Here is a 16,172-nt window from a genome sequence, read left to right on the forward strand (position 1 = left end):
CAACACTAAAACTACGTGAAATAGACATATAACGTATAGTTTAATCAACTTACGAATAACACAGAAAGGAATTCCTCCATAGACCTTGCCATCACTTCCCGCAGGGCATCCAATGGATGGCACTTAAAAAAGAGAATATAACAGCTGATTACATTCAGTTGCATCCAAAGAAGTAACTGAGAAGTAACAGAAAACCACAGAAGGATATTTGCCCTTCAAACAAAATTTGTGAAAAAAACACAGAGGCTCCTTATGCTGTGGCGGTAAAAGGTGATTGTGATTGTGTAGATTTGGCTGAAGAAGCTGGTGGTGTAGAAATGTGACGAGTGGTAAAAAGCGTATAGTGCCCTAGTGGACCGGAGTTGAATGCGAGTTCAACAGAGTTGATTGCATTAGCCGGTTGGCCAGTGCGGTAGATGCGCAAGTCACGCAGGCTCCTGTCCGCCGACACGACATACATTGGTCCACGGCTTAGTCACCTTCCACGAACGTGAAGCCACGGTCTTTAGCCCGGAAGGCCTGGGTCTGGAACTCTGGACTTGTCGTTTGTTAGGCGGTCACGATAACCATTAACCAATCGCGAAACAAAAAACATATTTGAATACCTTTTCCAGGATTCATGATACAGATTAACTCTCCTCTGTACTGCAATTGATTGAGACCATGAGAACAACCACCCCTTCCTGAAACATCAAGTTAAAGGCAACTTTATGAAGCTGTTTATTTGTGTGTTTAGTACATGAAAACAAAAATTCCCTGGCGAAAGGTTGGCTTGAAATAACCCAAAAAGTACCTCGACCCACCATTTTGAGCACTTTCTGAAATCTTCTCGTGTCCGTTTTTTTGTGATCAATTAATTTATTGTGATGATTGAATTCAATGCAAAATTACAAATACTGCTTTTGAAGTCTGAACGGTAATTTGAAACATTAAAAGTATTTTCTATTATTGATTATATCATACACGTATATTATATGCCGAGCATCCACAGAGAAAGCTGGGCGTAGCTTACTTTTTCGTCTGGGGTAGAGGGGAAAAGCCTCTCGGGTGGGGGCAAATTGACCCTTTTTTGAACTTGTCGGCCAAAATCATTGGTCAGACTACGTGTGTTGGTTGCTCCTGGACCTCCCTGCCCCCCCCCCCTTGCTAGCTACGCCAATTGAAATGTACGACGTGGCTATCGCGTTTTCTTTGAAAGAGTTTTACCTGCTGGCAAGACACAGTACACCTGTAGTCCGACTTTCATTTTTTCCATTGAAGGATCTGGACAATAAATTCCAGCTGGTAGTAGGTCTGGAAAATGATTATACACCTATTATTCAGATCATGCACCATCTCCAAAATAATTGTGATACCTTTTTTTGGGGTAAATACAACATTAAATTGTAAGAAAAATTGGAAGGTGGGATCAGCATTTTCTTTAAAAAAATTGCGAAACATGGATTATGAGGGCGATGCAATTTGAAAAGGTTAGCATCGTGCTAATTGCAGTGGATATTAGACAGGGGGTAATCACGCTAATTGCTGTGGATATTAGACATGTAAAGTTGGGGTGATTAGGTTAATTGCCATAGACGGACTATAAGCAAGAACCGACACATTTTTTTCTCTGTTAGAAATCAAAATATCATGGGTTGTAAGTACTTACCTTTAACGCACATTTTCTGGCCTGCTATAGAGTAAATTTTGAATCCTGACGGACACTTGCCATTCACTGAAATGAGCCGATATAAATTGATATCAAACGGAAAATCTGTGAAAAAACCGTATAATTTCCAATTGCATTAAACAAAGCTATTTAGTGAAGAGACTTGAGACCTCTTTGGATTTCTTGCTCCCTCTTCTACCTGAACCCTTTTTTCCAATGATTTGACCCCTTTCTGAGACTTGATTCAGTGGCCTGTGATACACTGTACATGTACATGCATGACTGGCATTTCCAAATAAAGGATGACAATTATCGAAAACCCCGCAATAATGGTATATGATCAGCAACTAAAATATTAGAACTAACATAACAGTTTAAAATAGATGACTTTGCCCGATAGCCAGCTTGGAGGTTCATGCGAATTCAAATCACCAAATTTAAAAACTTAAATGATTTTCGGAGAATATAGATAATATTCCCTCATCACGCATGATAAGCACAGAATTATGAAACTGCGCCATGACAAACAGGCATTACCTGGAGCTGGAGCACACACGTCTATTCCAAAGAATGAGAATTCCGAGATGCCCGGCTTGCATGCTGTAACATAGAAATAACGGGTGTTTTAGTAAGGGGAACTTAAGGTTATGATTGGTTGAAATCATTCTGGTTTGACTTCTTGGTAACATATTCCTGGGGGGGGGGGGGGGGGTCAAGGAAATTGCATATTTATACCTTTTCACTCTTACACAAAGTACAAATGTAGCAATGGGAGTGAGGCTTACATTCTGAACAATGGATGACCTTCTGATGCCTAGCTCTGAACTAAAACAACTGAATGAATTTATTTAAGAAAATCAGCAGATCAGTGCATAACGAAGTAGTGGTAAAGGGAGAGAGATGCTTACGTGATTGATAGACGCAGAAGACATCATTTCCGAATACCATTTTCGTCATTCCCTTTGGACAATGGGCTTGCATTTGTTGAGGTACTGAAATATTTCAATTAAGAATTTCTATGGTAACATTTACCTTTACTCCTGAAATTGTTTATGAAAAAAATAATAAGATAAACACTGTTGTTAGATATAGATGTGTTTGCTTTAACATGAGACGTTTTATCTTGTAGTCGTCAGATTTTGTGAGACGATGAAATGAGCGTAACCTGCTAATCGTTAAACAAGTTAAAATTTCACTGAAGAAGTACCAGCAGCAAGCAAAATTGACATAGTGTGTCAGCGTTATCAAGTCGCTTGGGGAGCGCCTGTACAATAGACCTGCCTAAACTAACTTAAGCCCGTCGACATGATATTTTCCACCACGCTACGCGTACTTAATTGAACTAGCTTGGCTAGATTCTACAAAATTGACCAGCAAAATCAGCATGATCTATTCTTCCAAATCATCTCGGTAGTATCCTAAATCGTTCCATATATATAGGACATTTTTACCTGGTCCAGGAGCCTTGATACATCCAGATTTGCCGCCCGGGAAGGTGAATGACACGGTCTTGAGCGGGCAGTTACCATCTTTTTCTGCATCAGAAAGTTCAGCATCACAGTCAGTGGAATAATACATGTAGCAGAAAATGAGTACGGGGATACATGTACGCTTAAAGGGGTACACCGTCCGTAATTACTGGTTATCCAGGAAAATAGAAAATGCAGTTGTACACAATGCATAGTGCAATTATCATGCATACAACTTTGCTGAAAACTTGGTGTGCTTATATGATATTTGTAAGTCTGTCTACACATTGAAAGTGTTAACATTTATATTCATTCAAGTATTTACACAGCTGGAAGTTTTTAAATTCAATTACAAATAATTTCAGATTTCTATCGAACGGCACAGGCCTGGAGACCAAAGCAATACATACATTACAGTTCCTATAAAATGATAACAAAGCCAAAAACGATGGATAAGTCTTGTTCAACTATTGCTGATGATGGTTTCTAAAGAATCATCATCTGTATTAGTTTTCGATCCTTGGCTTTGGCTCCGAATCTAAAACAATTAGATGCGATTATTTTGCACTTCAGTTCAGTTGAACATGAAAGAGCGGCCCGAATGTAGCAAATGGCGTAGTGACAGTTACTCTCAATGGGGAGATATATACAATTTACATGGCCCCTCTACAAACACAGGCAGCTTTGATGTACATGTATTAAGATGGGGTATTCGAAAAAGCTGGATCACTGGACTGCTTGAATTACTGGATTGTGACTCATGGATCACCACCGCCTGGACGGATTGCCGAATTCTCAAATCCTTAACGATTCCAACCATGTGCTTCAAGTGCACGCACTGGCACTGCCAACATGGATTTTCAAGTCTCCGATTCTTCAGCAGATAAATCGCCGGGCTATAGCTAGTACCAGAGGTTCTACAAAGATGGTTTCTATTGCAGCTGAAGAACTCCTTAGTCAATGTGTGAATGATTATGTACTCGAGTCATGGCATTCGATTAGACAATTATGATAATGACAGCACGAGGCAGCGTATTGAAACATGCACTCTAGGCCTACCGGTAGGCTACACTACAGTACAGCATGTGCCAGCTACAGTCCAGGCGGTGGTGACCCATGAGTCACAATCCGGTGAATCCAGCACTCCAGTGATAAGGCATTTTCGAATAAGCATTTGCTGGTGAAAGAGGCCATAGTACTTACCTGTTGGACTTATACAGAATGCTCTATTGCCGAACATGCGCTCTGTGGTTCCATGCTTGCATACTGTTTTAATGGGACTTGGGTTCGGTCCTAAAGGAGAGGAAAAGGGAGTTGCTTATTGCATCACATATAAAAACAAAAGTTGCCTTTTGCACTAATTGAGCTTGATAAGATATCAAAAAGAAAGCCATTGACGTCATGCCTCTGAATGATGGGAATGCTTGCCCCGTTCGATCAGTGAGTGCGTGTTTTACGAGATTTGAAATGATCGATGACCGGCCCAGAATCTTATTAGCACATATGCTGGAAATGCAAATGATACCAACTCGATTAAATTTGGTTATTCCCTTGTGACCTCTTTCCTTTTGCGAGGCAACTTTTTTTCTTCGAAAGATAAGTATGCAAATCATAGTTCGTCAAAAATGTCTTCACCTACCAGGTCCATGTGGAACTGTCAAACAGAATACCATTCCGTCCCACTTAATGGTCGTTTGGCCGGCAGCGCACGTTCTACCTGTAACTGTAACGAAATATACTATGCCATTCTGTTATGCTGATAAAGAAAAATAAAGCTGTAATTATTCAAAAGTTTCTCCGATTCAAGACCGGTTCTGAATATTTATTTCGAGCTCGATATCATACATGGTTGTCAATGCTTTTCAAGTGACTTTCCGATGGTCATAACGTTATGTTCCGATATGGCCTTTTGAATAGATTTCGTAAGGAAAAATCAACTGCTCTTAGATTGGCGGAACAAGAGTATATAACAAATGCACTTTTACACTATTGTCGGTACACTTTCCTTTCAATTATATAACGGTCAGTAGATATTCGGCATAACTGCACTTGCCTAAGCCTGCTGCCTTGGCATCGTTGGGACGACTGATCCACTTACCATACCGGCCTGGCCTGCCCCTGGGCAGACTTAGATTCAAGAGATAAATATTTTCGACTGACTTGCTTAAATGACAACAGAGTATTCAACTGGAGTTTAATTTTAGGCACAAACTGGAGTATGTATATATACACTTAATGACTTACCCTTTGTCTCAATACAGACTTCGTGTCTACGTATCTTCTCCTTCTTCTGGCCTGCAGGACAAGCTTGGTTTGGTACTGTAACAAAGATGTGACGACATCTCGAGTTGCATTCATATCATTATATGCGAATTGCTACTTCATTAATAAAATTCAAGCACCAACTCTGTTTTTAAAAATGCGATAAAAGCACGCACTACTAGGTAAGACCTCACACTAGCTAATTCTGCGGGGCCATATTTACAGGGTGATAATATTTAAAAGTTGAAAATCGGAAGAGCAGAATACGTAGTCGCTCCATCTTCTTGAAGAAAAAATCGTTAGTCAACTTGACCCATATCAAACGAAGCGATCTGTAGCTGCGCTTACACCACGAAATATTGGTGGACCAATTGCACTTACACCACCACATTGCCGCGACAAATTGGTTCGGCAATCCATTGCCGATACAAATTGCCGAGCGAATTTGTCCCACCAAGCTTGATGGTCCAAATTCGCCCGGCTTGTTAAAAGCTCGGCTTTGTCGTGGTGTACGCGCAAATGGATCGGCAATTAGCTAGTTTGATGGTTCGGCTCCAGGCGGCGCTTTCGAAATGGCGCTTTCTGCGCATGCAATTTATTGTTTGCGTGCCATCTGTAGCCGGATTTTATAACTAGCTGCAGCGCTGGTGTAAACGCTTGGTGGATTTTCGATGGTGCGGCATTGGTTCCCGAACCAAGATTGGTGGTCCATTTTCAGGTGGTGTAAGTGCGGCTAATAGCAGAAAGCAGAAAGCGCCATTTCGAAAGCGCCGCCTGGAGCCGAACCATCTAACTAGCTAATTGCCGATCCATTTGCGCTTACACCACGACAAAGCCGAACTTTTAACAAGCCGGGCGAATTTGGACCATCAAGCTTGGTGGGACAAATTCGCTCGGCAATTTGTATCGGCAATGGATTGCCGAACCAATTTGTCGCGGCAATGTGGTGGTGTAAGTGCAATTGGTCCACCAATATTTCGTGGTGTAAGCGCAACTAATGACTCGAATGCTCCAATATCCAGAAAAGATTATTTTTGACGAGCTGGCTAATCATTTATTGTCTTCCCGATCTTGATTTGCGCGATATAGGTATCAACAAAATTGGACTGAAATTAGCTTCTGATTTTCATAACTGCTCCCAATGTTTAATTGACTTCTGGTTAAAATTTTCTTGTTAGGTTTGATAGGAACAACAAGAAATGGGTTTAAACCTGTTGAATGAAAATGCATTACCTGCAGCATTGAAACAGAAAGTGTGACCATTCCATACCAATCGGATCTTTCCTGCTGGGCAAGATCCTGGCTTCGGCCTTGCCAAAGGCAAACAGTATGCCCTGTAATTCCATACGATTCTCCAGTTTCCTTTGGGGCATTTTCCAGCAACTGAAAGCAAGAGAAGTGTATTCTTAACCCTAATCACCCAGTGCCAGATCCATTTAGGAAACAGATGGCGAGAGCATAATGCATGCAGTCTTGTGAAAATGTTGGCTTTATTAACAGACTGAAGACAACTGAGAAACTGAGAAAAACCTCATTAACTGACTGACAAAAATTGCATGAAACCTCAGAATGTGTGAACTGAAAGGATTGCAAACTGGGAACCACCACTCTGTACTCTCGGTCACAGTCAAGATGTTCTGAGCCACCTTGAGAATAGCATAGGGCCTATACGTATCTAAGCGCGAGTCTTACAAAAAAAAATCAAAAAACATAAAAAACCTTTTCTGCAGTTCCTCCTGCAGCTATGAAAGTTGCTCGTGCTGACAACGATGTACAAGATGTTTCACAAAACATGTGCCACGGAAAGTACATCATGCTCAGTTTGTGCCACTGTGTATCATATTTAAAGACATGCAATCCTGGAAATCGAACATCTAAAATACCCGACACCATTATCCTGGTGATAATACTACACTATTTTCTGTTCTATCATACATGCTCTAATACCGCTTACCTGGCGGCTTGATACATGTATCGCGGTTACGCATTTTGACCCTTTCTGCACCTTTCGGACATGGCTTGGCGGGACCTGCAAGTAAATGCAACCTTTAATGACTCCTGCATGTCTGGAAGCGAATTCGCGTTACCGATCCATTTGGCACAATGCAACATGCGTTTGAGTAACCTGGAGGCTTAGGTTGGAAATCTTTGAAGGGGTGCAACACCATTTGGGCACCACAAAATACTTATACATGAGACAACACAACATTTCGCACACATGCATTTCGACTCAAAGCCTGAATAAAATCCAAACAAGAATAAAAGGTCTTTTATTAAAACTAAGGTAAAAACAACTGTCGGCGGAATGAGACAAAATGCTTTTGCTCTGCTCGGCCTTCAAACTGGGCGAACACGTTCTCACTTTATAGTATTTGAACCATACAACATCAAGTTTATTAGGGTCGATTAGTTTGTTATCAGATTTGGTGATTTTTGTTCTGTGCGTATACTTGTTTTACCAACCTGGTGCATGGGCACAGAATGACGTGTCTCCGATTGTGATCTTCATCATGCCTTTAGGACATGTAAGTGGTGGTTCTGGTTCTGAAAAAAGAGATAGTAGCACGTTACACTATAATCAAGCTGCTCGCCGTCACAATATATATTACATGCACGAAGACATGCACAACACTCGATAATAAGACGTAGTCCTGGGCCGGAACTTTAATGGTCCAGAGAACACGATATTTTGGCACTGAGTGAGGCTAGTCAGGCTTTGAACGAAAGTAGTATCACGGCACGTCCCGTAGCGAGTTGCTAATAGTGTACCAGCAAGCGTTTTGATAAACTTGCCAAGGAATCTTTTAAAAATATCTGAATACAGGTTGTTTGCACTATCTTATTCGCAATTTGTTATAATCTATTAGTTACTGGTTTATTCATAATGATAATATCCTATTCCATTCCCGTTCCAGTCGGGCTTTGAACGGAAGTAGGAACAAGGCACGTCCCGTAGCGAGTTGCTAATAGTGTACCTACTAACAAGCGTTTTGATAAACTTGCCAAAGAAGTTTTTTTAAAGACCTGAATACAAGTCTTCTCTGCACTATTTCATGCACAATTTGTTATAATCTATTAGTTACTGGTTTATTCATAATAATGATATCCTATTCCATTCCCGTTCCGGTGGGGCATGCAATCGCAAGTGGGTGCATGGCTGTGAAAAAGACAAACATTGCAAAAAATCAGGTACCAAAACAACTATTCGCCCGATCACCGAATTAGTTTTCTGTTTATTTAAGTTTTTTATCGTTTTCATTTAAGAATAATGCTCATTTTTGAAGAGGCAATTTGATATCACAACATACTTGGACCTGGTACCCTGAGACAGTATTTCCTTCCTGCTGCAATGACGGCGGACCTTCCTCTTGGGCAGGATCCAGACTTCCCTATTGAAAAAAAGAAGTTTTTCAAAGAAAAAAGGTTACTGGGATATTTCTAGCGCACGTCCAATATTTTCCTCATGGTTCAGTCCGTAGCATAATTTGACTATGAAGAGATTGCCTCTAAATCCCGCCAGATACCAGGGCTGCTTACACGGGACCAAACCAAACCAAACCAGACTATTTTTCAGTATACATCGAATCAGACCAGACCAGAGTGGATCACATTCGTGTGCTTTTACACGACAGACTAATCGAGACCGATCCAGATCGATCCAGATCAGTTTGGTCCCGTGTAATTGGCCTTAATGTATACCCAGCTCAAAAATGTTCTCGTCTATAATTGGTAAATTCTTTTAAAAAATATCATTTTGGCGGACTGCGTAATTTTTTTTCAGATTTTATCTAAAAAAAATCACGAATTCCAAAATCGAGTCCCCTCCTTGCATTGATCATTATCTCCGCTTCCTCTAGATGGTGAATTCGAAAGAGGCCCCTCAAACTAAAAAGAAAAATTGCTAGAAGTCTAACATCTCGTTCGATAAGAAACAGTACCTCAGCCGACCAATTTGATTATGCAACATCATAACATGACATTTCGACATTGCAGTAGAAGATCTTACCTGGCATTCTCGCGCAAAGATGAATTGTTCCAAGACTGATAAATTTAGTGCCTTTCGGGCATTTCTGCTCTGCATCTACAAACGTAAACATTAATGCTCCGTTTAGGTAAGTCACATTGGGGGTTAATTGCTAAAGCGTCGCGTAAACGACCGAGTTTTCCCTTCGACCTGGCATCATCGTAGGTTCAAGGGAATTGTTCCAGCGTTTCCGCAGCGCTTACCTAAGACTACCATAAATCTAACCATGACCCAGACTGTAAATGTGGTACATTGTACATTTCGTCGATAATTTTTTGGTGTTAACCACCTGACCGATCATAAGTAGGTGTTACCAAAGATATAATGCCTTTGCCGTTGGTAAAACTATCGTAAGTTAAGATGGTGACATCTAAAGAATTATCATTTTCTCTTCCGTTATCTTGTTACAATATACAACGCAATTGAGATAGGTATGCCAACTTGTTGACTGATGTGCAGTATCATTGCCAATCATTGGTCGTCGGCTCCTTAATTGGCCAGGGCAGTAAAAGATCGTTAACTCATACTGGATGAACTTTTATCATTCTACTATATACATGTAATTCCGTATAAACTTTTCATTTTTAAAAATTTGATCGCGCAGTTAAATGGCCTGTTCTGTGTTGTTCTGGTGGGAATTCCTTACTTGGCTTTTTGATGCAGAAAACACGACCCATCCAGTTAATTCGGATCGTTCCGGCTGTGCATTTCTCCTCAACTACTGGTTCTGTAAAATAAAGTGTTCAATATTATTACCCCAGGTTGCACAGAAGTTGTTCGTCAGTTCTCCACGTTTCATATCAGAATAGATTTACCCAATAAACCACACTGATGAACAAGACACAAAATAAAGGCATCGCTGGAGCTGTTAGACCAGGATCTGTCTGAAAACGTGTCTTCCACGGGTTGTAAATTGTGTAAGTACATTAGATAACTACTACAAAATAAGTCCTTCAGCTGATAGTTGACAAATGAAGATACTTACTGACAGGTTTGGTGGGCTTCTTAGCCGGTCCTCGAACGCAGAATGTCTTTGAGCCAAGTTTTAATAGTATGGTTCCAGCAGCGCACTTTCCGGCTGCAGCTGAAAGTGGTAAACATAATTATATCACTCAAAACTGATTATTGATTGAGGTGAACATAAGACATTCAAAACTGACCTATGCATTGTGGTAAACATGAGTCTTATATTCAAATTGTAACCTTATTGTAGGTCCTACTACAGAGTGGCCCCGAATTTTTTTCCCTTGCATAATAGAATTCTATTGTGTATCCATTATGTGAGGGAAAATAATTCTGGGCCATCCCGTAGTACGCAATTTTTTCCACATGGAGGATATTTTGAAATCACCTCTCGTTCTAGCCATTCCATTTGTAAAATGCTGAAAATAATTGGCATGGCAATTTGCAAGGCATTTCTAACATTTTCTTCATTGTGTTGCGTAATATCCACGCTAAAATGCACAACACATAGAAAACACCATTTACAGACTCCAGGTGGGAGCATAAGCGACGTACATGTAGCCGAGCATTTCATACTGCGCTCAGTTTATATTGATACACTGAAACTGTGAACGTATTCTTAATGCACAGGGGAAGTTTTGAAATGATGGGTTATTGCCGTATATTGATAAAATGAAAGGGACTACTTAAAACTACTTGGTGACTTTATACCAAAGGCTTTTGTAAATGATAACTAATTAAGTGTTGATCATGAGTGCATCGAAACTTGTTTCAGTCTTAATAGCAGTCGATCAGCCTGTGCATATCTTGCTGTTTGTTTAATGTTTTGAGTGTGATTTATGTCCACTTATTTTTCTGTACAAATCAAGTTTTATTCCGTAATTAACCTGATTTGATTAAAGTCGATACTTACGTGGTTTCATCGCACAGACTTTGTTCTTACCAACTTTCACCTTAATTTTGCCCTCGGGACAAGCCACATTTGGAGCTAAAAAGACGCAGAACACCCAATGATTTTAGTAACTGTCAAATTCGGTTTATGTATATGACCATCTTTCAACTACTGATGAGGAGAATGACAAAAAAAGCTAAAATACGCTGTTTTGGCTCTAAAATGTTCAAATGTTCTATGATTATACACAAAGCGTTCTCACATGATTACATTGCTAAGTGCCGTATTATCAAAATAAATCATTTGCAACACTTTAACTTCATGAGTAGTCAAAGTCATTTTTGCTAATTTCGATTCATTATGGGGAAAATCTACCCAATATTTTTCACATGTTTTAAGATATGCTTATGCCCTACATTATGACGTACACTTCCAAAGCGGCCTAAGTCGCACAATAAGACACAGCTTTTAAATGATACTCTATTTTCAATAACCTTTTTTTGGGGTGTGTGCACATAAGAACTGAACTCATGACAATGGACCTGGTGAATCAATAAAAAGGCAGAAATGAACTAAACAGTACACACTGAACCCTTGACGACAGTGGTGCATTGTATACTTACGTGGTATGTGGAAGCAGAATGTCTTTCTATTCCATACGATCCTGGCCAAACCAGCAGGGCAATTGCCTGGTGTAGGAACTATGAATAGATGTAAATATCATCATATTTAAACAACATTAAAAACGTATACCTTGACAAAATGCCTTTCCCACAGACTGTAGACCATACAAAACATACGAGTATGTATGCAGCAGTGAATTACATCTTACTACACACGATTCTTTTTGACAATGCTTTGAGGACTTTGAACCAATTCGGCAGAAGTCAGAACAAACTTTCAAAACATTGTACCTTGTTCACATGCGCATTTGTAAGTAACAAAGGTAACAAGCCCTGACGCATCACATCGTAATCTGTCACCTTACCTGGGCCTCTAAGACACCACACTTTGCCCCGATATTTGATCTTATATGTTCCTCTTGGACATTCCTTCTTTTCATCTGAAAATATTGTAAAATAAATATCGGCAGACTTATCAATCTGTCGGATATATCGGCCGCCGGCTTTTCAATCAGTTCTATTAAGTTATGAGTTCTGATTGATAAGGTCTCGATGAAACAGGAACCTTCATATAATTAGGCATGTTGCTTAACTCTGCCTTAAAGTTCAGTTTTGATTACATAAAAGAACCTTCGATATTTTCTCTTAACGACGCCAGACACCTCTTTGATATCATAGAGAGGCGTTTTAAAGCATTTGTCCAAAACTACTCGTATCATTGGAGCTCTGCCATTAGAGTCACTTTGCCCAACGAAAATACCCATAAGGAAGGGTCGTCTGGGTAGACAAACCCGAGGGCAGGTATATCACGTTGAAATTGAGATTATGGAATAAATATTTGCCCTTGAAAGGTTCAGAGATCCATCCAACTGGCTTACCATAGAATTCATCTGACGGGGTACTTACTTGGCAGTCTAACGCAGATCTTTCTGCCCATAAATGTCTCCTGCTTTGTTCCTGCAGGGCATTTCTCACCAGGTGCTGAAAAGGGTATTGCGTCATTGTATTAAAGTGAACAGTTGTTTTAAACTCGACGAGAAAAAATGCCTTCAATATCGAATACCGGTATATATAGAACATTTCGCATCCATCATGTAGCTAATTATTTATCTTGCACCGATGTATCTCAGGGTTATACTGTGGTTGGTCAATTGCCTTTCTTGGTCAACCGAGTTTAAATTGAGAGGAACAATGCTGTTTTAACCTGAGCCATTCTTCGTAATGATGGTCAATATACTTATTATACTATATACTTATTAAAATAAGCTAATATATTGACTACCATTAATAGGAGTGGCCCTGATCATTGAGTGGGAAGGGTTCTGCCAACTTGCTTATCATTTTTTTATTAATGATGGACAGACGTTTTGTGTTTCCAAATAACAAAGGGGGAGCTAGACACCATGCATATTCAATAGGGAAACTCAGCGAAACATAACACTCTTGTTTTCTAGCAATCACTAACATAGACGAAAACACTTGAAAGAAACCACTCGAACTGACGTCACCTGCCATCACTAATCAGGAAAGAAGAAGAAAGGTGTTCTCAAGCAAGTTGACTTACGCGGGCCTCTTATACAGTAGACGTGTCCGGCCCATGTCACTCGAATAGTTCCGGTGGCACATGCATGGCCACGGGCTGGAAAATACAACCATCGCAATATGAAATATGCCCGTTAGAAGTTTTCATATTAAATTAAGTAAATTTAGCTCCCACTCCCCAGTTGAGAGTTAGTCACACTTTTGTTGTTTATGTAATGTTCGGGGTTCTTGGTTAGAGAGGCCATGTTTAAAGATGACGATCATGCAATTATATTAGTAAGTTTTTGCAATCCCCGAAATGCCGCCACCGACGCCTGTCCCATTGTTCGACCTTCAAATCAGGAGCTCGAACAATGGGATAGGCGTTCGCGTTGGCATTTCGGGGCTTTCTGAAACCTGTCCAATGTTTATTCCCCGAAAGCTTTGACAAGCGCTGTTGTCTTTGGTAGGTACTTAGCCATAGGCTCGTCCCTCGTGAACTTGTGGACGTGTTATTTTTACACATGTAACTCGAATGACGTAATAACGCTAACACTGGCTACAGCAGAGTCCACCTTATGCTTGCTGTTCAATAACAGTAACGTGCACGGCAAAGCCACAATAGGCGAATGATTCTTACGGACAATCCTGTTGCAAGTCATTCCTTCTTTCTGGTATCCAGTGGGACACACGAATTCTGAAAAAAGCAACGATTTGATCACCATACACGACTTAGAGAATTACTTACAGTTTTAACAACCATTACTTACTCAAAATCATGAGTGAGGTTACAACATTCAATTGAGTAGGGGGTTATTGTTTTGTTATTTATTGAAGCTTCCTAAAGCTCGGGATCATCTTTGTGAGTCTCAAAAAGGATGGAATTACCAGACAATTGAGCTAATGCATCGATTACCTGGCCGGGTACACACGCTGTGACCTCCAGCCTTGCCTTCGACTGTTCCTTGGGGGCACTTGGGACCTACACAACAAAAATAAGAACAAAAAACATAATCAAAAATTGCAAATTTTATCAGATAAAAATTCGGTATAATTGACGTACATGTAGTATTATTTTAGCATTTACCTGTCTTTGAGCAGATACTATGACATTTGAGAGAAACAACGATAGTTCCCTTAGGACACGTGTGCTCTGAAAAAGAACATATATCGGTAGTTTTGATTGTGCGTTACGCTTTAGTGTTAGATAATAACATAGAAGGTCAAAATTGTTGTGTTACCAATTTGTAGATGGATTTACTTTTGGCGTGAAAGAGCTCACTGTGATAACGCATGGCGTTAATTTATTAGTTTATTTGTTAAGTAGATAAAGGTGAACGGATTTTTGTTAAGGTAAAGCGCCGCATTTTTGCGCCGCCTTAATTTTATGATTCGCGAAAATTCCAAAGAAAAATCTGGTGTCCGCGACTTTTGTTTTGGCGGATTACGAAAAATTCTTTCAAGAAATCGTGATTTTATTTTCTCGATATCATTGACAGTTCACAGTAGTATACACTTACTATCTCGCCGGAGACCAATGATATAGTCAGTGCATATCTTACACGGTTGGTAAGTTTAATCATTGAAAATTGTGAAACTCTCTTTTTAATAAACGCACTACATATGTAATTTTAGTGGCCGAAGGTAATCTAATTGACTAACCATCTTTGACGCATCTGTAGTAAACCTGGACGTGACCAGGAGGACACTTGAATGCTGAAATGAAGAATTGTGCTGATTAGTAATAACCAGTGTGAATGTAGTTGAATGAACGTACTATATTATCGTTAGTATACCATGCCCTTATCGCTAACAACTCTGTCAAATGAAAGTTTTGTCACGTGAGAGTCAACACCTTGGGTGCTAAATGACGGAGATCTTCGTCATGAATTTAAACTTCACGCCAGTGACGACAAAAGCAATCTTCCCTCGACTATATTGTCTAATACCGATTCCACAGAGATCGCACGACTTATTATAAACGGCGTATTGAGAAATCGCGAAATCGCGAGATGAGTGATCAATACTTTCTGCCACAAGTTTTTCTACTTCCCTGGACCATGACAATCGCCGTTTCTATTCCTGCTGGCCACTTCTCCATTCAATGATAGTAAGGCCGAAGACCAACACAAAGGCTACATGTAACTGCATGTTCACCACAAGAGTTTTTGCATCGTATTAAGATATACTCCGGCTATTAAAGGGCGTATAATACCATGATGTTCTTTTTACGTTACGCCTGGCGGCACAAGTCACCATACACTTGATTGACCAATAATGCAGGTCATGCACCTGGTGAACATCTGGTCATCCCTAAAAATAGCGCTGGGTTAGTCTGAACATAATTAGGTTAAATTCCACATCACGCAGTGGAGTCTATTTCAATGGGCCAATCAAAGAAGGGTAACTCCCTACTACTGCTTCGGTCTCATGAATGTTCGCCATTTGATGCGCCACATCTGCAGTACATTCTGTGGCGCATGGTTCTCTCACCGATGTTGGCATCTCGCGATATAGAATTGAATGCAATGGCGATAAATCACGCGTTTCGCTTTCGGTCGCACTTTTCAGTGGATGAAGCAGTCGAATTGGTGGCAGATTCGGACTTGGATTTGAGTGATTTAGATGACGGTAGTGATGAAGAAGACGAACAGGTTCGTAATGATGTTTCAGACAACGATTTTGATCCGGATTGACTTAAGGACAGACGAAACAACACAGGAAGTTTCAGGTAGAAAGCTTCACTATTTCCCTTTTCTCTATTAAGTCT

General features: G+C 40.2%; 1 protein-coding gene across 1 annotated transcript in view; it reads right to left on the minus strand.

The window, feature by feature from the left end:
• Positions 1–16,172, minus strand: part of LOC135482717 (uncharacterized) — an 86,455-nt gene that overhangs the window by 8,253 nt on the left and 62,030 nt on the right. The window contains exons 74-99 of the mRNA XM_064763015.1: positions 15,065–15,118; positions 14,490–14,555; positions 14,319–14,384; positions 14,043–14,099; positions 13,446–13,520; positions 12,788–12,862; positions 12,247–12,321; positions 11,882–11,959; positions 11,280–11,354; positions 10,389–10,487; positions 10,050–10,130; positions 9,386–9,460; positions 8,688–8,768; positions 7,843–7,923; positions 7,334–7,408; positions 6,613–6,762; positions 5,362–5,436; positions 4,757–4,840; positions 4,321–4,410; positions 3,100–3,183; positions 2,557–2,640; positions 2,186–2,248; positions 1,649–1,714; positions 1,207–1,293; positions 606–683; positions 54–122 (exon numbers count right to left, since the gene is read on the minus strand). Of these exons, the coding sequence (XP_064619085.1) occupies positions 54–122; positions 606–683; positions 1,207–1,293; positions 1,649–1,714; positions 2,186–2,248; positions 2,557–2,640; positions 3,100–3,183; positions 4,321–4,410; positions 4,757–4,840; positions 5,362–5,436; positions 6,613–6,762; positions 7,334–7,408; positions 7,843–7,923; positions 8,688–8,768; positions 9,386–9,460; positions 10,050–10,130; positions 10,389–10,487; positions 11,280–11,354; positions 11,882–11,959; positions 12,247–12,321; positions 12,788–12,862; positions 13,446–13,520; positions 14,043–14,099; positions 14,319–14,384; positions 14,490–14,555; positions 15,065–15,118 (2,043 nt within the window). The remainder of the gene's footprint in view (positions 1–53; positions 123–605; positions 684–1,206; positions 1,294–1,648; positions 1,715–2,185; positions 2,249–2,556; positions 2,641–3,099; positions 3,184–4,320; positions 4,411–4,756; positions 4,841–5,361; positions 5,437–6,612; positions 6,763–7,333; positions 7,409–7,842; positions 7,924–8,687; positions 8,769–9,385; positions 9,461–10,049; positions 10,131–10,388; positions 10,488–11,279; positions 11,355–11,881; positions 11,960–12,246; positions 12,322–12,787; positions 12,863–13,445; positions 13,521–14,042; positions 14,100–14,318; positions 14,385–14,489; positions 14,556–15,064; positions 15,119–16,172) is intronic.

This window comes from Lineus longissimus, chromosome 2 (assembly GCF_910592395.1).
Source record: "Lineus longissimus chromosome 2, tnLinLong1.2, whole genome shotgun sequence".
Classification (NCBI taxonomy): domain Eukaryota; kingdom Metazoa; phylum Nemertea; class Pilidiophora; order Heteronemertea; family Lineidae; genus Lineus; species Lineus longissimus.